The sequence below is a fragment of the Palaemon carinicauda genome, chromosome 15 (assembly GCF_036898095.1).
Source record: "Palaemon carinicauda isolate YSFRI2023 chromosome 15, ASM3689809v2, whole genome shotgun sequence".
Classification (NCBI taxonomy): domain Eukaryota; kingdom Metazoa; phylum Arthropoda; class Malacostraca; order Decapoda; family Palaemonidae; genus Palaemon; species Palaemon carinicauda.
Window position 1 is genome coordinate 53,175,499 of NC_090739.1, and position 16,626 is coordinate 53,192,124.

Sequence of the window (16,626 nt, forward strand, 5' to 3'; positions counted from 1 at the left end):
ATTGTTCGCTTCCATTATATATTAAATTTATAGCGTCAATGTATTCAATATGGCATCTTTCGATAATTTTATTTGCGCCATTCTTCCACCTCAATCTTCCCCGTCGTCCTCTACCTTAAGGAACCTATCTCAACTGGCCTCTTTCTATTTATGAAATTACTTGTTCTACTCTCAAGTCTTTTCTTATGGAGGTGTTTTGCCGCCTATCTTGTCTTATTAGCCCAAAGATTAGATGTAGGACACACAATTCAGCAGTCTGACTTTTTTACCTTAATTTTTCAAATCTTTGTAGATTTAAGGGATTCACAATTGAGTTGAATATGGATAGTTTAGAATAGTTTCCAAACGAGCAGTAACTATGGGCCTTAGTCTAGACTTTCCCCAAGTGAAGAAAACCCCTTTACTTGACCAACGCTGATTAGAATATTACTTTCACTTGTTAATGTGGAGTTTGGTTTTATGTTGTAATAAATTAAGCGCTTGTTCTTCCTCAGATCTAGCACTCTCAAAAATATTAAGTGGCCAAAGAGCACCTAATGCTGCCAGGAACTACATCAGTAAACGATCTGACCAAAATCTTGATTATGGTTCTTTTTATAAGAATATATTATGTAATATTTTCCTTGATTTAACAAATAATCCTAAAATTCCATAGTTATCTTAGAAATATATTGAAAACGTATTAATTTCAATATTCATTTAAAAAAAAATAATGAAAATAGATATATAAAATCAATGGAAGTGTTCAAACTAAATTTTTTATTCCTAATCTAGATATTAATCTCTGGCCCCATCGTTCAGTTAGTTGTTATGACTATCGCATTAGATTTTTCATAACTCTGACCATCCTTTGCTTTTAAATATTCAAAGATAATACCCTCCTTCTCGTAATATTAGATGTGCAGTTAGTGATAATATTCATACTGTCTCAATCATAAGGCTCAATAGTACATAGTATTCTAGAAGCTTTAATCCAGGTATATATGATATATTCTGGAATGATCTCCCTAATCAGGAAGTTGAATCGGTAGAACTTCAGAAGTTAAAATTTGCAGTGAATGTTTTTATGTTGAACAGGATGACATAGTGGTCTCTCATGACTTAACTGTGAAAGTATTTTGAGGGTGTTACTGTTCTCAATATATTCTATTTCATTCATTAATTTCTTTTCTTGTAATTTATAATTTTTTTTTATTTGATACCATCGCTGGGATATTTTTCCGCACTGCAGCCTTTGGGCTTATACCTTCCTGCTTTCTCTAACAAGGGTTTTAGCGCATATGATGATAATAATAATAATAATAATAATAATAATAATAATAATAATAATAATAATGATGATTTCAGAAAGCTTTTAGATTTAACCGTTAATAACACCTACTTTGTATTTAATAATAATAATAATAATAACCTCTTATTTTCCTGCAAAATCTTTCACATTTGTCAAGTGTCGTAAAAATTGATATTTTACAATTATCAAATCAATAATTCTATCTTACCAAGAGATTTGGATACCATTTTAAAGCAATTAACATTTTTGCTTGAATGAAAACTACAGTAATGTGTATGTATGAATATCAACAGCATGTCATTCATTGCATAGTTGTAGATGTAGGAATTTATTCTGATTTTAACTGAACGGAAGCTGAACAGAATCCACTTGTCTTGGGTTAAAGTTCTCTTGCTTGAGGGTACACACGGACACACGATTCTTTTTTCTCTCCCATTTGTGTTGTTAAAATTTTTATAGGTCATATAGGTAACATTCATTTTAATGTTTCTGTTCTTAAAATATTTTATTTTTCCTGTTTCCTTTCCTCACTGGGCTATTTTCCCTGTTGAAACCCTTTGGCATATAGTATCCTGCTTTTCCAACCAGGGTTGTAGTTTAACAAGTAATAATAATAATAATAATAATAATAATAAGAAGAAGAAGAAGAAGAAGAAGAAGAAGAAGAAGAAGAAGAGATGAGATGTTGCGGGATAAAGTAATCTGTACTGAGTGCTTCAAGTTAATTGAAGGAATGCTCTCCTTCACTTAAATTTGCTTGAATTAATATGATTTATTTTCCGTAAATATATATGGAAATCAATACATTACCGATATTTTATCAAAGACGTTGATAAAGTCGTCTGATCACTTTTTAATTCCGGAATATATTATTTTATATATACATATATATATATATATATATATATATATATATATATATATATATATATATATATATATATATATATATATATATATAGATCAATTACCATAATCAAGAATCTGGTCAGATTATAAACTTCTCTTTAAGCAGGTAGTGAGCAGTTTACTGCTGTCATATTGCTAAGGTGATAATTAAGATTCTAATTTATTTTTTTAGTTTTTCCCTTTCTTGTTTCTTCAAGATTTTCTGAAACCGTTTATTTTACTGAAATTTAGGGGGTATGGTTAGTCCTTGGTTCACGGAAGCCCGGTTCATAAAAGCTCTCTATAAATGGCTTCCAATTGAAATGTGTTGAAGAGAATCAATTTTTTTTCCTCCTGATAACAGTACGTCACAAAATAACCTTTAGAGAGAAAACTGCATTATTATAAGCCTTGAGCAACAACAAATAGATATAATTGTAAAATTAATAATATTCCTTTTCCAGTTTCCGTTATATCTTTTTCCCCCAAAGTTAACGTTCATTCTAAGTAACAAATTGTCATTTTGTTCTCGTTAATTATGCCAAATATATATCATTTTTACCTTTAATGGGAACCAATTGAAATAACTGAATTTAGTTCCGACTTGGAATTGTTTATAATGAAAACATAATAATGTTTACAGATGCATATTTCTTCCCAACTGAGATTACTTGTCTTATGACATCCGGGTCTTGGTACATTCAGGTCTTGCTCGGATATGAGAAATGAGGAGGTTTACTTTGATCGAATAATAAAAATCTTGGGGCATTTTATGAACGAAGTTTTATTTTGGTTTTGAGGATAAAAATCACATATTTACGAAGCAACGAATTTCTTGGTGTTATATATTATATCCAAACTTATTTTCCATACATTTTGTCAATATTGTATCAGTCATGTATGGTTCGTTATAGCTTGTGAAAGAACGTAGGTGCCCTGTACATATGAAAAGAAATCTTCAGAAACATTATTTTTATTAGTTACCACTACACACATACATAAGCTAAGTATAAAATATCGATAAAGTATCGATTTTAATATTCATTCTCATAAGATTAAGAAAATAGATAAATTTAGGCAATGTAAGTGTTCAAAACAGATCTGATGAATTAGCCTAACTCATGGATTTAAACAGAGCAACATACGATATCTCATTGCAAAACAGGAGCCACTCAGTTTAGCCCCAAAAGAGGGATCCAATCGGAGCGAAGATCAAATCCTTCGAGTCTCCGACTTTTGAAAGCAACTGATGGAAGACTTCGTTCAAAGCCTCAATATGGCACATCTCTCGCGAATGACTCTTGTTCTAAAATCATTTTGAAGCTCCCATAATACTATAATTTTTGTTGAATAATGGAAACATTCTCTGGATCAAAATCAAAAGTGATAATTGTTTACAAATTTAAACATTAGAAATAAAATTAACGCAATACTTTATTTAAATTTACATAATACTTTCTAATATCTTATCTGTAAGATATGAATTCAAAAATACCCAGCAATTTCCTTCTAATTATTCCCCCGGTGGACTCTTCTTAGTGCTCATTCCCGGCGATCATATTGTCGATAAACACATGTATGAGATTTTCCATGACACATTATATCCCAAGTTTTTTTTGGCAGAAAATTTCAATATTTTTTGAGAAGATATTAATATTTAGGATTAAAAGACATCATATATGGTGGTTAGAACATTTTATTTCTTTCAGTAACCTCGCGGTAAGCCGTCCTCAAAAGAGGACACTGGGATAATATAATGACATTTGGTAATAATAAGCTGTCCTCAATTGAGGACAATGAGATAATGTAATACTACCTTCAAATCATAATTCTTTTCCAAATTAGGTTGATAAAATATAATTATATTCTCTATCTGATTCTTTTTCACCATTATAATGTTTTTAAATTTACACAGTTAACTTCTTGAATTACTCGGCATAATATTTAGAAAGACAATTGAACAGAAAAAGAAACTTGTTACCGTTTTTTGTTTACTGCTTGTGATAAGGAGTAAAACACTCTAAACAAAGTGTTATGTTGCATTTTTTGCAATAGGTCCTAGGCTTCCTGGAGCAAGACTTCTTCTGGCATCGTCTCTGATTTTCCCTCTTGGCTATGACGTGGTCTTTTCCATCGTACCGAACATCATCAAGTCTTGTAGATGGGATAATGTCTCTGCTCTTTCTACCTATTCTTATATCTGCTTTACCTAACTTCAGATATGGTACGCACACTGCTCTTCTGAAGCTTACCAAGTCAAGTTGCTCTTTTCCTGTTTGCAGAAATTTATGGATGATCCATGCATTTACCACAATCATATCTAGTACACGAGTGAAAAGAGACCAGTACCATTTCTTTCCTCGTAAAGATGTTGCAAATTTACTATCCAGCTGATCATGGTGATCGACACTTCCCATGTAGGTATTATAGTTGTTCATAACATTTGGTTGAGGAACATCACCTTTTATTTTTACATGACTCAACCATCGATTTACCTTTTTCAAAGGCTCAATAGTATCGTAGTTTGTCCCAACGAATACACAATTATTGTCTGACTATCTCACTAAAAGGATTTTTCATTTGTATCAAACATATAGTCATAGAATCCACTTTTCTCTTTCTTCATAATTTTTGCTGGTCTCAAAAGGCACTTGCTAAGTCTGTTTTCCCTAATTGTACCAGTGGCTTGATAACCAAGATTCCTAAGATGAACTCACAAATCATATCCAGTAAAAAAACTTGTCAAAGAAAATAGAATGAGCATGTGAGACTTATACTGCTTCTACCATCAAAACAACCTTTGTTCCAAGTAACAGATCATCGTTGCCATCATCCACGGAACTCTTCCCACAATACAAATCAAAACTGTAACAGTAACCTGAAACGCCACATAGTCCCCAGAGTTTGTATCCAAACCTGATAGGTTTTCCTCTCATAAACTGCTTTAGAGGATTGTGACCATAATACTTCACAATCATTTCATCAACAGATATGCATTCTTCAAATACTCCAAATTGTTGAAAGGAGTCCTTGACTAGTGACAATAATGACCTGATTTTGAACCCTCTGTCGTGTGTATTGTCCTTGGCTTCATCGTTCTTGCAAAAATGGATAACGCTTTTCAACAGCTGAAAACGGTTTCTTGACATTGCTTTCTGAATAATAGGGACTCCAAGATCTTCTTCACTTGACCAATAATCGCGTTCTGAGGGGACTTTGTGATATCCCGAGAATAGCAATATACCAATGAAGGTCTTCAGTTCATCAATACCTAATGCAAACTCACATTTATTTATATAAGAACTTGCATAACGTACTGTCTCTTTCAAAATGTGGTCATATATGCCATGAGACATCAGTTTCTCAAATAGTTCCAGAGGAGATAGATAATGAAGGCTCTCTTTTATTTCTTGCAAGTTTTCCTTTTACTGTTCTGATAGCTCCTTGACTTTGCTGTATTCAGGATTTTTATGTTTCCAGATGGGTTTAGTGTTAAAAAATTTTCGTTTTTTCCTAGAAGATATAGCAGATGCCCCTCTGTCTTTAGTAGGGTTTTCAATTGGTTGTAGGTTCACTTGAACTTCTAAGGAACCAGGAACATCCTGAACAGAAACTTCCTCTATTATGTCTTCACTGATATCTCTTAATCAGTGAATTCATATACGTCAGGCGGTATAATAATGATATCAGCATTTTTTATTTCATCATCTTCATCATACTGAAACAGGATATTGATTGCTTCCTCAACTGTAATGAGGAAAACATGATGTAAGGTATAAGATCTATGATTCCATTTCAGTAAATGTGTATATATATATATATATATATATATATATATATATATATATATATATATATATATATATATATATATAAACTTTCTGATTATGAGAATAAAGAACCAGTTGTTTTATGAATAAATATGATAAAATAGGTAGAGTGGATGTTCGGTGCATGACTTAAAATGGGAAATTATACAAAAAAAAGTAGTTCACTAAAAAAATTATATATTGAGTTTTCAACATAGATCGGTAGTTAAGTAGGTATTTAGATTAAAAAAAAAAAAACACACTAGAAATGAGAAATAAAGCAGATACAACAAAAAAAAAGTAGAAAAAAACTATGAAACTCATGAGAAAAACAAAAAATGAATAATTGAGTTTTCAACATAGATCGGTAGTTAAGTAGGTATTTAGATTAAAAAAAACACACAAGAAATGAGAAATAAAGCAGATACAACAACAAAAAAAGTAGAAAAAAAACTATGAAACTCATGAGAAAAACAAAAAATGAATAATTGATTATACCATAATAGAGTACTGACCTTTGTGAATATTCCAATGCAGCTTCTAGATGTGTTGTCTATGATGATCTGTGCTGAAATGATCGTTTGCTCGGATAACTTGGCTAAGTAAGCAGACGTCTACTCCTTTCCGCGTTGAAGCTTGAACAACTGCAAAAATCTTGTCTGGACTTGTGACGTCACATCTTTTTATGACATTATCCCAGTGTCCTCATTCGAGGACAGGATATTTCAAACATTTCTGGCTCGCTGTATGACAATGGGAAGGATTTTCAATATGATTAATATGATATATAAAGCCTTTAATAATTAATATCGATACATGTTTAATCAATAATGGTCTACTTTGTATTCGCTTTTTACGTTTGAATGGTGGTATGTCTGAAGCTTGATTTTTCATCGAAAGTAAACCCCAAGAAAATGTCTAAATAAACATCACTGGATCGTAATTTCTATATGAAACGGTTGATAATTCATTAAATTTTTGCTTTTAATTGTCTTTTTGATCCTTTATGAAATATGTTCTTTATAAAATGATAATTTATCAGGTGTCCTCAAATATGGACAATGTGATATAATGGTCTAATCATGGGTGATGAGGATGATAACGAATGATAAACCATGAATAAAAATTTGCAGATATAATTCGGCATAGACAGACCATAAACAGACTGAAGTGGACTAATATGTATGAGGCTTTTGTCCTGCATTCGACTAATCTTGTATGATGATGATGATAATGAATGATAAACCATGAATAAAAATATGCCGATATAATCTGGCATAGAAAGACCATAAACAGATTGGAGTGGACAAATATGTCTGAGACCTTTGTCCTGCATTCGACCAGTCATGGGTGATGATGATGATAACGCATGATAAATCATAAATAAGAGTTTCCAGATATAATCTGGCATAGAAAGATCATGAACAGAAGGCAGTGGACAAACATGTCTGAGGCCTTTGTCCTGCATTCGACTAATCTTGGGCGATGATGAAGAAAACTAATGATAAACATTCAATAAAAATTTGCAGATATAAACTGGCAAAAAAAGACCATAAACTGACAAGAGATGATGATTATAATAGACCAGAAATGAAAATTTGAGGTGAATGGAGCGACAAGGGTTGAGACAAGGTGGGGAAGGGTGTTAGAAGGAGGGAGGAAAGGAGGGGGAAGGGAGTGAGAAGGAGGAGGAAGGGAGTGACAAGGATGGAGGAGAGGAACAAAGGGAGTGGGAAGGAATGAGGAAAGAAGGGGGAATGGTGTGAGAAGGAGGAAGGAAACAAGGGAGAAGGGAATGCAAAGGGCGGAGGAAAGGAGGGGAAAGTGAGGGAGAAGGGTGGACCTAAGGAGGGGATGAGAGTGAGACTGACAGAGGAAAGAAGGGGGAATTGGGTTAAAAGTAGGGAGGAAAAGAGTAAGAAGGGAGTGAAAAGGAAGAAGGAATGGAGGGGGAGGGATTAAGAAGGGTGAAGAAAAGAGGGGGAAGGGAACTAGAAGGATGGGAGGAAAGGAGGAGGAAGGGATTGAGAAAGATGGAGAAAAGGAGGGGGAAGGGAGTAAGAAGGGGGAGGATAGGAGGGGAAGGGAGTGAAAAGAGTGAGGAAAGTAGGGGAAAGGGAGTGAGAAGGGGGAGACCGGAGGGGGGAAGGAGTGCAAGGAGGGAGGGAAATTGGGGGAAAGGAGTGAGAAGGGGAGAGGAAAGAAGGGGAAGAGAGTGAGAAGCCGGAGGAAAGGAGGGGAAAGGGAGTGAGAAGGGGGAGACTGGAGGGGGGAAGGAGTGCAAGGAGGGAGAGAAATTGTGAGAAAGGAGTGAGAAGGGGAGAGGAAAGAAGGAGAAGAGAGTGAGAAGGCGGAGGAAAGGAGGGAGAAAGAATGAGCAGGGGAATAAAGGGGGGTAGGGAGCGAGAAGGGAGGAGCAAATGAGCAGGAAGGGAGTGAAAAGGAGGGAGGAAAGGAGAGGGGTGGGAGTGAGAAGAGAGGAGGGAGGGAGTGGGAATGGAGTGAGAAGGAGGGAGGAAAGGAGGGAAAGGAAGTGAGAAGGGGGAGGAAAGGACGGGGTGGGAGTGAGAAGGAGGGAGGAAAGGAGGGAAGGGAGTGAGAAGGAGGGAGGAAAGGAGGGGAAGTGAATGAGAAGGAAGGAGGAAAAGAGAGGGGAAGGAGTGAGAAGAGGTAAGGAGAGGAGGGGGAATGGAGTGAAAAGGAGGAAGGAAAGGGGGTAAGGGAGTGAAAAGGGTGGAGGAAAGGAGGGGGAAGGGAGTGAGAAGGAGGGTGGAAAGGAGGAGGAGGGGAGTGAGAAAGAGGGAGGAAACGAGTGGGAAGGGAGTGAAAAGGGTTGAGGAAAGGAGGGGGAAGGTAGTGAGAGGGGAGAAGGAAAAGGTGAAGGGGGTGATAGAGAGGGAGGAAAGGAGGGGGAAGGTAGTGTGAAGGATGGAGGAAAGGAGGAGGAAGGGACTGAGAAAGGGTGAGGAAAGGAGAGGGCCGGGTGATTGAGAAGGGTTCAAGAAAGGAGGGGAAGGGAATGAGTAGTGTGGAGGAAAGGAGGGGGAAGGGAGTGAGAAGTATAGAGGGAAGGAGGGTGGAAGGGAGTGAGAAGGGTGGAGGTAAGAAGGGGAAGGGAGTGAGAAGGGGGAGGAATGGAGGAGAAGGGTTTGAGGAAGGAGGAGGAAAAGAGGGGGAAGGGAGTGGGAAGGAGGGAGGAAAGGATGGGGAAGGGAGTGAGAAGACTGAGGAAAGGAGGGGGAAGGGAATGGGGGGGGGAGAAAAGGAGGAGGAAGGGAGTGAGAAGGAGGGAGGAAAAGAAGGGGAAGGGAGTGAGAAGGGGAGTAAAGGTGAAGGAAGGGAGAGAGAGGGAGGGAGGATAGAATGGGGATGGGATCGTGAAGGGGGGAGGAAAGGAGGAGGAAGGGAGTGAGAAGGGGGAGTAAAGGAGGGGAAGGGAGTGGGAAGGCGGGAGGAAAGGAGGAGGAAGGGAATGGGAAGGGGGAAGGAAATGAAGAGTAAGGGATTGAGAGGGAGGAGGAAAGGAGAGGGGAAGGGAGTGAGAAGGAGGGAGGATAGGAGGGTGATGGGAGTGTGAAAGGGGAAGAATGGAGGGGAAGGGTCCCTCTGGGTGTTATCAGAGGATACCCATGATTCCTCCGGAATCGCCGGAGGTAATTCCACCATTCATTTGATTTAGCCTTGTAATAGAAAAAGACAGATGTTGCTCGTCGAAACCCTTGAAGACAGTGTGATCCATTGAAGCCGACATCGGAGACTCCAGAGACTTCTGGGTCTTTGTAAATCACACAGTCTCCAGGAAATGTTGGAAGGGATGATAGAATTCTGAGGGAGTGTTATTTCCGAGCAGGTGGCTTTATGCCAGTACAATAACAGATACTGCCGATAGAGCTGATATTGACATTTTGGTGATAAAAATTATCGTTTAATTATATGATTCCTAAAGTCTACTTGCCTTAATTCGGAAAGTGTTGCATTTCCATAATCAAGAGTAGTTAGCTTCAGCTTACATCGATATCTTTCGTACATTAACATGAATCATCTAACATCGAGTAGGCCTTCAGACATTGATAATTTCATAAAGCGGCAGCGAAGACTCCCTCCTTCAATCTTAATGAAGTAAATCTCCGAATCCAACATGTTCTTTCCTGATACTTAGATCATATAGATTTAAGCGATCTTGAAGACGTGTAATTCTTTTGAAGACTTTGAAGACAGCGTGTGACTTTGTAGAGAACTAAAAGTCTCCAGAGCCTTTATAGAAATTTCATGTGATCATGATGTCTTCAAGGGACTGTGGAAGACAAGAGATGGGTCATCTTCCTTTTTTTTAATATACAGCTGAATCAAAATGAATAATAAAATCACCTCCGGCGTTTCCGGAGGAATCGAGGGTTTTTGGTTCTTCCAAGAACACCACCTTTGGTGCCTCCCGGAAGAGCCGAAAGACTAATTTTCCACCAAGAAGGGCTATCGCTGAGGTTCCCTCTGGAAGATAAGAAGCTGGATTATCGAAGGTTTTTTGTTTTTTTGGTGTGGGAGAATCTATCAAAAAGTATTTAGCCGATCTGCTGATACACGCTAACACATATTTCTGACGTCTAGTTGATATTAAGAATAATTCATTATTATCGAATAAGTTTTACTTCATACTGATATACTTCTGCAGTATTCTCACAAACGCACACACACACATTCTCTCTCTCTCTCTCTCTCTCTCTCTCTCTCTCTCTCTCTCTCTCTCTCTCTCTCTCTCTCTCTCACACACACACACACACACGCTCATTTGCGAGAAGAGTGACATAACTCAAAATTTTGCTATTTTGAGTTATTGCCACCATCAAAAAGCCCGTGTCAAGCTCTATAAGTGACAATAACGTCATAACTGAATCTGCAAATATGGCCGCTAGAGAGCTTCATGTGTCACTCTTGCACTACCTCGATCGTCATAACATTTAGTATCAATTTCGACACATCTCAGTTACTCAAGAGCTTTATTGGAGTGAGGATGTATGCTGCTGCATGAACACTGACATATTTTGTACTATGTCAATATTGTAACTAATTTGAGTATTCCCTTAATATGTTTATTTTTTCATGTAGAATGTATTAATTTGAATTGAGACAGTATTCATGCAAACCTCTAATGAGGCTATATGAAACTATTCCAAGATATGACAGTCTTCAAGCAAACTACTAATAACATCTAAGTATTTACTCAAGTTATGTCACTATTACAACCCACTAAAACCTACATAGCTTTCAAGGAAATTAGTTGATTTCAATATATGACTCTATTGAAGCAAACAATATGATTCTTAACCCTTTTTACAAATTTTATTTAGAATTAGGTCGCTCTTCCCACAGAACAAGAGAGTCATATCAATTTAAGCAAAATTTACAATATGAGTAGCAGAGGTAAGAAGCTCGTGAACTTGGCGTTGCAGTCCAAAGAGAACATGAATGGGTTAAAGCCTTCCCAAATTGATGACAATAATTCCAAAACATGTTAATATTTTACCTACGCATTTTTTTTAAAGATTTTGAACAAAATAATTAGTACCTACAAGATGTTATTTTTTTTCTCTTCTACGATTTAAAATTAATTTATATGCATCTTTTATAAAATTGAGCATTTAAAAAGAATTTCAGCTAGCCTAGGAAATAATATTGATATACTTTTTTTTGTTGTTGCAGCAACCACTCCCAGTGCATCACCATATGAAGCTCTGGAAACAAATTACTATGAAGAGTCCAGTACTGGCACTCGGCGAGGGCTTCAGCCAAAACCATGAACTTCGTCAAAAGCCGATCATCAAGTATTAAACTCATCCTCAAGTAATTCGTCCTCAACATCAAGTTCATCTTCAGAGTCAAGTGATACTTTATGTAGTGACGTCGATACAGATGATTCAGTTGCTGATAAAGATTACGTGCCTGATAAAGAGGATGAAACAGATGAGACTGAAGATGAATCACTACCAAGAAATCAGTCACTTTGTCCAGATAAATCAAAAGCAAGCCAGGAAAGCGTGTCTATTTTGGTAAGTCCGGCGAAGAAAGAGGCGTCCTGAAACATGGAAGAGAAACAAACAAAAACAGCTGCAAAATGCGGGAAAAGCCTACACCATGCATACCAAAGAAAAAACAATGAGGACAGAAAGAAGAATGAAACCACCTTGTGGTGAAAAATGTAGGCTTAATTGTTCATCGAAAATCGATGAAGAAGCTAGAATGGAGATCTTCAACTCTTATTGGGACTTGGGTGAATTATCCCTATAGCGCCAATTTATAGCCAATTCAATAACAGCCATTGAACCGACCTATAGATACGTTTGCATAGGTGGAAGTCGTCAGCCAAGAGCCTTGAACAGCGCATTTAATTTGCATGTGAATGGTGAGAAAGTTCGAGTATGCAAGCTGTTTTTTAAGAACACCTTGGATATAAATGACAGACCAATACGCACAGTTCTAGAAAAACAGAAAAAAATTGCTGGAACACTATTGGAACCTGACCTCAGAGGAAAACATGACAATCATGCTACTGTTAGTCAAGAAATTCGAGATGGAATAAAGCAGCATATAGACTCCATACCGAAAATAGAAAGCCACTACACTCGAGCCAATACTTCTAAGGCGTTCATTGATGGCAGAAAGTCAATTGCTGACATACACAAGGATTATGTAGCAGAATGCAAAGAAGAACAGAAGCAGTTTGGAAATTATACACTCTTCTACAGAATATTCACAGAGGAGTATAATATTTCCTTCTACACTTCCAAAAAGGATCAATGCGATGTTTGCACCGCTTTTGAAAACGCCACTGAAACTGAGAAATATGATATGAAGGAAAGTTATGATTTGCACCATCGAGAAATGGAATTATCAAGAACAGAAAAAGCACGAGATAGGGAGAAGAAAGACTGTGCTGTTGCAGTATATGATTTACAGGCTGTTATCCAGCTACCTAAAGGAGAGGTTTCAGTATTTTACTATAAATCCAAATTAAATGTACTTAATTTTACCATATACAACCTGATATCTAATGCATGCAATTGCTATATTTGGAATGAATCAAATGGCCATAGAGGAGTAAATGCGCTTGGTACTTGTGTTCTGAAGTACTTAAAGGATACTTGTGATTCTGGTTGCACTGATTTTATTTTTTATTCTGATAACTGTTCAGAACAGCAGAAAAAGAAGTTTATGCTTGCTCTATATCTGTATGCTGTAACAAACTTGGATATACATTCCGTTACTCACAAGTACCTGATCAAAGGGCATACTCAAAATGAGGGAGATTCGGCGCATTCTCTGATCGAGAGGCAAGATAAAAGGCTTCTTAAAAGTGGACCGATGTATGTCCCTGAAACCTTTGTAACCGCTGTTCGTGCAGCTAAAAAAAAAGGGTGATCCTTTCGTTGTCCAGGAACTCTGCTATGAAGATTCCAAGAACATAAAATCATTAGTTAATGAGATTGGTCCCATGAACCTGAAAGAGTTGAAACTTTCTGATGCAAAAGTTCTGAGAGTAACCAAATCTTCACCAAGATCTGTCTTCTATAAGAATTCGTACGCAGATGATTTTCAAGAAACCATGGGTCTCAAAGCTAAGAACTACCCAAGGACAGTTAGTCTGCTACCTGCATTTAGTGTCAAGCCTGGGCTTCCTAAGAACAAGAAGGATGGTCTCATTGGATTGTGCAAGAAAAACCTTATTCCAAACCAATACAAGTTGTTTTATGAGAGCCTTTAATTATTATTACTACTCTGTAGATGTTCACTTACTTTAGGAAAGTATATTGTAAGGAAATTGTAAGGAAACAATCTATATATCTCCTAAGTTGAACTTACTACTTAAATTTTTATTTATATGATGCAAACATTGGCTGAAATTTATTACTTCATTTTTTGTTCTTCAGTTATTAGAATCTTTGAGGAAAATAAACTGTATAAAATCATCTGTTTATCTTTTATTTTCATAATCTAAAATAAGAATGCATGATATTTTTAGCAAGAAAAAGTCAAGTGACATAAAAAACGAAACTTTCTGTGTAACTAAGTATTTGGAGCTTCACTTTAGCAATATTATCTTTATGAAATACAAATAATTTGTGCCAGACAATACCTTTTAATATCCGTCATAAAACGGAACAAAATAATTTCATGGCACAAAATGAGCAATTCTCGTAGTAATAGTGTCATATTTTGACTTAAAACTCAAAAGTTGTGACAGTTTTGCAACGAGATGGTCATAACTATAATTGCATGAAAAAAGGCCCTCAATAATCATTCAGTTCTTTTGATATTCATTGCAACACTTATTATAATCTAGCTAAATGTGTTGTCTACGTTTTAGTTTGAGAAAGGTCATCATTCAAGTGATAGTTACAAACTACAGCGACATTGAAAACTGTTTTTGCCTCTCCTGAAAAATGTCTATTTTTTGAGTTATGACACTGTTCTCGTGGTATATTGCTTTACTTGCCCGAAATGTAAGATCGGGAAATACGTGGGAGCCACCAAGAGATTGCTCAAAGTCAGAATCGATTCTCATCTCGGAGTCAGTCACCGTACGGGATGTACTTTGAAAACCAAAGAATTTTCTAACATACGAGAACATTGTAATAAATGTAAAACAGCATTTTCATATAAGGATTTTCGCATTGTCACCCAGGCGCCCAATGACTATTCTCTCTCTGTTTTGGAATCGTTGACGTCCTCCTTTCCAATCTAGAAAACGTCACTCAGTTTTTTAGCTCCATAGAGATAGGTACAAACTTGAACATTCTTCACTTTTTAATTTTATGTATATATTTTTTATTATTCAGTTTTTTAAATGATTTAACTTTTACGTTGTTCTATTTATATTACCATTAATACTGAGTCTTTTTTAATTTGTATACTTTGTATATTTTACAGCCCTGATGATGAGACCCAAAGTCTCGAAAATTCGGAAAATAAATGTATGATGCTACGCTGGCTTTTCTCCATCCTATTTATACTAAATCTACGGCGTTCCAGATGCCCCAACCTTCCTGTATATATATATATATATATATATATATATATATATATATATATATATATATATATATATATATATATATATATCTGTGTACATGTATCAGTACGTCTATAATCAGCTAATGCATGAAATAACTATGATTTCATTTATTAACGGGGTGTTTCACCTAAGGTTTATAAAAGACATTTTGTTTACAAATTCACTAGATACTTAATGAAATAACTAGGGATTATATGAAATGACGAACACTAATCACTTAAACCCTGCCTTCTTTTTCATCAAATTTTTGCCCATAATATGGAGTAAAAGTTCTCTCGTTTATTGCTGCAAGGACGATATTCGTAACATTTTGAGCTGCTCAAGATCCACTTTTTGAAGTAGGGACACATTTCCTTTTGGTACTTTTATGTGCACTGGCTGCCAATGAAACCTTGTCCATGCCCAAGAGATTGTTGTTGTGTGGCCACACTTCGCAGAACACCGTTCCGGTTCCCAATTTCTAATAATTTTTTATCTTTTTTTTTTGTTTCTAAAACCCAAGCCTCAATTTTGTTTCTGTCTGCATCTGGCACCTGTATGCAGACAGTGTTTCCAACAGTAGGATCAGCAAAGTTAGTATCAGACTGTTCTTCCTTTTTTTATTCCTGTTCTTTCAAGGCAAACGACGGGTTTTTCTCTGGCTCTTTTGGTTAAGGACAGTTTTTTACAAGTATCATACTCGAGATTTCCGGTTGAACCTCATTGTGTTGAACTGTATCTCAATTTCAGATTTAGCACATTTATAAACATTATCTAATTTAGATATTTCATGGCCGACTCCGTAAACTTCACTTTGTTTCATTTTATTCTCCAAATCTTCTTCAGTAGTCAATGAGCTCAATACACTTTTCTGTAACCCACAAATCATAATTCTAACTTTTGGGGCTTCCCAAAACATAGCTTCCTAAGGAATTCTCTTAATTTCACCAGGAATGACCCTATCTCTCATGAACTGAATGAAACGCAGACTTTCCCTGCATTTGACATTTTATTGTCATTCATCGAAGTGAATAGCATTTTTTCAACATCTTGATTAGCTGCTCTACGCTTCCTTGGCTTTGACTGTCAGGATTTACTGTGAACAATATGCCATTCAGGCCAAACCAGTTTTAAGCTTTCAATAACAATATTTCAAAACTGGGGCCCATTATCAGACTGAAACACACATAGTGCCACAAAAGTAGTAAAAACATCAATTAGATTATAAATAACTTCATTAGCTCAAATAGATGTTAAAGGGAGTAAGGCAATGAACTTTATTAAATGGTCCTCGTAGACAAAAATAAATTTGCATTTGCTGACAGGTTGGGACTGTAGGTCGATCAGGTCTAAATGGTTTGACAACACTGTCAAAAATATTAGATAGGTTGTTTTGTTACACTTTTGTAAAGTTCGTTTATATCATGATACACAACATCACGGCCTTCATGCCCAGAACTACAATGCTTGCTGAATAGAATATCACATAGTTCATCCTCAGTCACGTAATATCTAATATCATGCTCATTGCTGCAAGTAGGAAATATTGACATGTCAATTCCCGGTACTTTAAGCACATCGTAGGGGTTTGA

General features: G+C 36.2%; 2 protein-coding genes and 1 pseudogene across 2 annotated transcripts; 1 reads left to right on the forward strand and 2 right to left on the reverse strand.

The window, feature by feature from the left end:
• Positions 1-4,170: 4,170 nt before the first annotated feature.
• On the reverse strand, positions 4,171-4,596 carry LOC137653956 (piggyBac transposable element-derived protein 3-like). Its single transcript, XM_068387590.1, has one exon. It carries the CDS (start codon positions 4,594-4,596, stop codon positions 4,171-4,173), a length of 426 nt encoding a protein of 141 aa, XP_068243691.1.
• Positions 4,597-4,950: 354 nt separating this feature from the next.
• Positions 4,951-5,535, reverse strand: LOC137653957 (piggyBac transposable element-derived protein 2-like). Its single transcript, XM_068387591.1, has one exon. It carries the CDS (start codon positions 5,533-5,535, stop codon positions 4,951-4,953), a length of 585 nt encoding a protein of 194 aa, XP_068243692.1.
• A 5,858-nt stretch (positions 5,536-11,393) lies between these two features.
• On the forward strand, positions 11,394-13,401 carry LOC137653958 (uncharacterized; annotated as a pseudogene).
• Positions 13,402-16,626: the final 3,225 nt, after the last annotated feature.

What these genes read in the sequence shown, in the direction of transcription:
- LOC137653956 (XM_068387590.1), bottom strand. Translation starts at nt 4,596, where the DNA reads ATGGGAAGTGTCGATCACCATGATCAGCTGGATAGTAAATTTGCAACA.
- LOC137653957 (XM_068387591.1), bottom strand. Translation starts at nt 5,535, where the DNA reads ATGTCTCATGGCATATATGACCACATTTTGAAAGAGACAGTACGTTAT.